This window comes from Oncorhynchus keta, chromosome 13 (assembly GCF_023373465.1).
Source record: "Oncorhynchus keta strain PuntledgeMale-10-30-2019 chromosome 13, Oket_V2, whole genome shotgun sequence".
Taxonomy (NCBI): Eukaryota; Metazoa; Chordata; class Actinopteri; order Salmoniformes; family Salmonidae; genus Oncorhynchus; species Oncorhynchus keta.
Genome location: NC_068433.1, coordinates 30,855,419 through 30,861,460, shown reverse-complemented (window position 1 = coordinate 30,861,460; position 6,042 = coordinate 30,855,419). Strand labels below are relative to the sequence as shown.

The following is a 6,042-nucleotide window of genomic DNA, read 5'->3' as shown; positions in this document are numbered from 1 at the left end:
AAGCGCTAACGCTTTGCTCGACAGTTACATCACAAGAAAGAGAAGTGGGTCTTAATTCTTTGTGCAATTGAAAAAGTAAGATTTAATACAGTTGAAATGTTTGCAGATGAAAGCATCTTCCAAAAATGAGCACTCGAATTATAGTAATATTATGTCTGATCTCGCAAACATACACGACCAGTCAAAAGTTTGGACACACCTACTCATTCAAGGGTATTTCTTTATTTTTTATAATTTTATACATTGTAGAATAATAGTGAAGACATCAAAACTATGAAATAACACATATGGAATCATGTAGTAACCAAAAAAGTGTTAAGCAAATCAAAATCTATTTTATATTTGAGATTCTTCAAAGTAGCCACCATTTGCCTTGATGACAGCTTTGCACACTCTTGGCATTCTCTCAACCAGCTTCACCTGGAATGCTTTTCCAACAGTCTTGAAGGAGTTCCCACATAAGCTGAACACTTGTTGACTGCTTTTCCTTCACTCTGCGGTCCAACTCATTCCAAACCATCTCAATTGGTTTGAGGTCGGGTGATTGTGGAAGCCAAGTCATCTGATGCACTACTCTATCACTCTCCTTATTGGTCAAATAGCCCTTACACAGCCTGGAGGTGTGTTGGGTCATTGTCTTGTTGAAAAACAAATGACAGTTCCACTAAGCGCAAACCAGATGGGATGGTGTTTCCCTGCAGAATGCTGTGGTAGCCATGCTGGTTAAGTGTGCCTTGAATTCTAAATAAATCACTGACAGTGTCACCAGCAAAGTACTCCCACACCATCACACCTCCTCCTCCATGCTTCACGGTAGGGTACCACACATGAGGAGAACATCAGTTCACCTACTCTGCGTCTCACAAAGACACAGCGGTTGGAACCAAAAACCTCAAATTTAGACTCATCAGACCAAAGGACAGATTTCCACTGGTCTAATGTCCATTTCTCGTGTTTCTTGGCCCAAGCAAGTCTCTTCTTATTATTGGTGTCCTTTAGTAGTGTTTTGTGCAGCAATTTGACCATGAAGGCCTGATTCACTCAGTCTCCTCTGAACAGTTGATGTTGAAATGTGTCTGTTACTTGAACTCTGTGAAGCATTTATTTGGGCTGCAATTTCTGAGGCTGGTAACTCTAATGAACGTATCCTCTGCAGCAGAGGTAACTCTGGGTCTTCCTTCCTCATGAGAGCCAGATTCATCATAGCGCTTGATGGTTTTTGCAACTGCAGTTGAAGAAACTTTAAAAGTTCTTGAAATTTTCCAGATTGACTGACCTTCATGTCTTGAAGAAATGATGGACTGTCATTTCTCTTTGCTTTTTTTGAGCTGCTCTTGCCGTAATATGGACTTTGTCTTTTACCAATTTTGATTTGTTTAACCCTTTTTTGGTTACTACATCATCCTTCTATTGACACACTTATTAAATGATGTAATAAAATGTGACAAAAGTATTAATGAGGCTGTCTAGACAGCTCAGGTAGTCTGAGACAGATACATTTTTTGGTGGTTGTAGCCCTGTTCCACCCCTTTATGTTAATTTATTAATGTATGCAAATACATATAGTGTATAGATAGTGTATGCAAATGAGGCACATATAGATTTATTTTTCACAACGTTTATATTTTTAAAAACATTTTACAGTACATTGAATACCTGAATTCCAACCTAAATACCCCAAATCTATAAACGATTTGTCCATGCTAGAACAATGTTTTATTCAGTCAGTATATGATGGATTTGAAAAGTTTGGAATATCTCCATCTATTGTACAACTGTTGCATTCATTCAAATAGTTAAAAAAAAAAAAAAATGTTGATGACCGTTGCTAATGACATGAGCTAATAAAGATTGGTTTGGATAGTTGCATTAACTTCTGTCTTCTTCTCAGACAATGACATAAAATATAAATAAATAAAACACAACCTATCTGCATTTAAAAGAGCATTCATAATTTAATTGAATTCAACAAAATTAAATGGAGTGAATCTTACTGAATCTTTCTATAACCCATTTATCAATTTTAGTCCACGGCAATTTAAGTCCATTTTGTTTTCTATTGTCCTCTTTAGGACACTTTCAAAATGAAATGTATTGTCCATGACAAAGTAAATTTCATATTGTTATGTCATCATCCAAACTACCGCCTCCATTGAAAACACCAACAGGACATATAATGAGCGGTGATATGTTGTTCCCGCTGTCACGCACATCTGGGTTGAGCAAAGGGATCACCCTCTCAGTGAACTGGTAGCCCGTGAACGAATAAATATGAGACCTGTCGGTTACATTATAAAACGACACCTTCCCCTCCTCGTAATCCACAAACACCCCAACCTTCCGTGGTTTCTCTCTGAAGTGGAGCAACACCGACTGTCCCTCACATGCTCTGTACTCACTTCCTCTCCTCAAACATATCGTCCAATAGCCGTCCTCAGGGCTCAGTGTGACCATGCCCTTCCTGTTGATGGACTCCTTGGCCACACCCAGGTCCCAAGCCGTCTTGTCTCCGACCTTGACCAATTGAAAAAAGTATAACTCACACCCCTATAGTCCAGTAGCTTTACCAATACTTAAGGGTAAGGTGCCTATAGGCTTACCTATACCTACAGTATTACCAGGGGTATGGAGAAAAACTGTACACTGAAAAATAAAAGAATCTCCAGAACTTTGGTGATCATGATGCCCCACAGATTTGATGTATTTTAACCAATGTTTTAGTCTGATAGACCTACATCAATTATTCAACACATATAACATGCTTTTTCCTTTTAATTTCAGTACAAACCCACCTCGACCTCCCAGTAGTGCCTCCCGGTGGCAAAGCCGTCCATGGCAAGGACACAGGGTGCCGTGTCGAATCGTTGAGGGCCGTTCAGGAGGCTCGGCTCCATGTCCCCGTCCCAGACTTGCTTACCATCTTCAGACACGACCAGCCAGGGGTTGGCAGTGCTCGGGTCCAGGGATACGTCAACTTTGAGGAGACAGAAAATAGATAAGAAAACAAAATGTTATTGTCCATATTTTTCTTTGGCGCTCTAATTTACAGGGTCAAAAGGTAACAACAGGCATATAACATTAAACACATTGAACATTTACATGTGTCAACGTTCAAATGATTCTGTTATATTTGTACTGCATGGCCATTCTTCTAGGGAATCACCATCACGGAAGCAACAGCTGAACAATGAAGAGAAAAAGTATTAATTCAAATGATACATTTCCATTTCCAACAATAAAAGAAAACTTTACCTGCACACAGCTGTATCTTTTCATGCTCTGCAAGGTAAGGAACCACAGAAAACACAACATAAAAATGTACGTCTTTACAATGGATTTCATAACTGTAGTGAGAAGACAGAAGATGACAACGACCTTTAATTGACAGTTTGTTTTTTGCTGTCTCCACTGTCTCCTCCAGAAGAGATACAGCTCTCCTCGCATTCCCCAAACACAGGTCAGAGTGAACACTGATCTCAGACCAGTCCTTGGTGGTTGGAGGGGTGCACAGGCATGGAAAAATCTACCATGGGAAACAGGAGAAACACTTCAGACAACATCCTCTGATGTTGACAGTGAGGTGAATCCTAACTTCCACTTAAGTCGGATTTTCATTTCGTCATTCATTGATGGAAATGAGGGAGTAGGTGAAAATTCAACTTAAGAGAGGGACACTGACCTTTAGGAGGTGGAGGTGGTCCTCAGTGTGTGAGAGCTGCTCCAGCTCAGTGCTTCTCCTCTGTAGATCAGTGATTTCCTGCTCCAGCTCTTTGACGAGCCCTTCAGCTCGCCTCTCTGCTGCTGACTGCTTCTCCTCGATCAACTCGATGAGCTCAGCCTGGCTTCTCTCGATGGAGCACACCAGAGCGGTGAAGACCTGCACTCCATCCTCTATCTCTTTCTTTGAATTTATCTGATCAAATGACATACATTTGAAAACAGTTAGGCCGAGAGTTGAACCCTATGATACCCCACCCAGAAATGAACATTGATGTTGTGCACATTGCCCTCTATTTCTTTCTTGGAACTTGCTTGATGACAACAAGGAAATACTGTAGAAAACAGTCACATTCAGGTGTGCCTATGGAACTGAATCAGTGATAGTAGATAACAAGATGCTCAACATAAGGACTCACTCTGCTAAGTTTGATTGAGTGTTTGATCTCATCCAACTTCTTCAATCTGGCCTGGATCATCTGCTGCACCTCTGCCTCAGTTTTCTTCATCTGAGCCTGTCAATCAGAATCAGATGAAGTACCAGAATTGAAACCAGATAATGGAACCGGAATTGGAAACAGATTCCGAATGAAAATCAGGAACGTAGGAATTTGTCTGGGCTAAAAATACATATGAGATTTAGTCAAAATGAAAGAATAATCAGAGCATTACCTTCTTGGCCGTACTCTCTCTCTCTGCTGGAACGGTGTCGTGAGCCCTGTGCTCCGTCTCCGTGCAGAGCACACACACACATCTCTGGTCACTCCTACAGAACAGCTCCAGGAGTCTCTGATGCTTCTTACACATCCTGTCCTCCAGATTCTCCACAGGGTCCACCAGCTTGTGTCTCTTCAGAGTCACCACTCTCTGATGAGGCTCCAGGTGAGTCTCGCAGTAAGAAGTCAGGCACACCATGCAGGACTTTAGGGCCTTGAGCTTTCTCCCCATGCAGACATCACAGTGCACGCCTCCAGATTTGGCATCCGATTGCTTGATTCCGTTCCGTCTGTTCGCCCTGATCTTTTCTGAAATGTCTTTAGCGAATGAGTTCGCGAGGAGATCAGGGCGTCCCGCAAACACCCTCTTACATTTGGGACAATAGCAGGCATCACTGCTATCCCAGTGTCTCTTTATACAGGCCATGCAGAAACTGTGGCCACATGGGATGGAGACTGGCTCAGTGAAGACATCCAGACAGATAGAGCACTGGAACTGCTCTTCAGATAATATATCGCCTGAAGAAGCCATGTCTTCAGATAGAACAGATAGGATCAAACACCGTTTCAGAAAGGCAGCCCAAAATAGCCCAAGCAGTCTTTCAAATGTATTTCGGCTGTAAATGGAATCAAATACTCCCTAATTTGATCATAAAAAAAAAAAAACTCAAATGTATTATAATCCCATGTAAAACACTATGCTTCAGAGAAAGTAAATCAAACAGTTAACTCAAACTTATAGTGTAGCTCCCTGCATGCAGTTGCTTTAGCGACAAACCATGACCTTAAAACTCAGCCCCGGGGTGTATTCATTAGTGCACACCATAGCAGAACATTTTTCGATGAAATCTAGCGTTTCTTATTGGAAAAGTTCAGGTTAGTCCCTCCCCGTTTCGACCTGTTTGATTCTTAGTGAATACAGCCCTTGTGCCTTATCAGCTGTCTGTGAAAAACATCAGCGGTCAAAGTACAAAGAGTCATCATAGCCCATACTCAGAGCAGGAAACCAGTGTACTGTGACAGCCAACCCAGCGTTTTAGGTTATAGTCAATAGGAAATAACTGCATTTAAGAGTTTCTCTCTCCTTAATTCTTGCCTCGTTGTGAAGTCATAACCTCTTCCTTGAAACTAAACTTATCCCCATCAAAGTTGTCACTTACCTTGGCAGACAAGGGTTTGCCCTCAGGTGACAGAGTAGAGTTATCTAGGTTCCGCTGTGTTCCAATCAATTGCTTAAGCCCCTCCCCTTCATACAGTGGGATAGTGTATGTATGGGAACTTCCTGATGTATTAACTCTTTCCACTCCATTTCACCACTGAGCTACATTGACACACATTATAACATTGCACCACAATACTTGAAGAAACACAAACAATAGTAAAGATGTCTTCCTGGTGCTACTCCAATGTAAAAAGTCACTGTCAAACAGGAAGGTATTGGTGTTCCCTTTCCCTTTCCTTTTATTCTGAAGGACAAAAAACAGACAGGTATTCAGAAGGACAAAAAACAGACAGGTATTCAGAAGGACAAAAAACAGACAGGTATTGGGGTGGCAGGGTAGCCTAGTGGTTAGAGCGTTGGACTAGTAACCGGAAGGTTGCAAGTTCA

At 41.5% G+C, this 6,042-nt stretch overlaps 1 protein-coding gene across 2 annotated transcripts; it reads right to left on the bottom strand.

Annotated features, from left to right (window-relative positions):
• Positions 1-202: 202 nt before the first annotated feature.
• LOC118392176 (E3 ubiquitin-protein ligase TRIM39-like) lies at positions 203-5,668 on the bottom strand. Of its 2 annotated transcripts, XM_035783880.2 has the most exons (8): positions 5,594-5,668; positions 4,390-4,967; positions 4,137-4,232; positions 3,680-3,913; positions 3,376-3,523; positions 3,253-3,279; positions 2,793-2,974; positions 203-2,514 (listed from the first exon to the last, which is right to left on the bottom strand). In XM_035783880.2, the coding sequence occupies exons 2-8, from the start codon at positions 4,963-4,965 to the stop codon at positions 2,116-2,118; spliced, it is 1,662 nt and encodes a 553-aa protein (XP_035639773.1). In that variant the 5' UTR covers positions 4,966-4,967; positions 5,594-5,668; the 3' UTR covers positions 203-2,115. The 2 variants fall into 2 exon arrangements, with proteins under 2 accessions (XP_035639773.1, XP_035639774.1); XM_035783881.2 differs by having other exon boundaries at positions 4,390-5,650.
• Between the last annotated feature and the right edge of the window lie 374 nt (positions 5,669-6,042).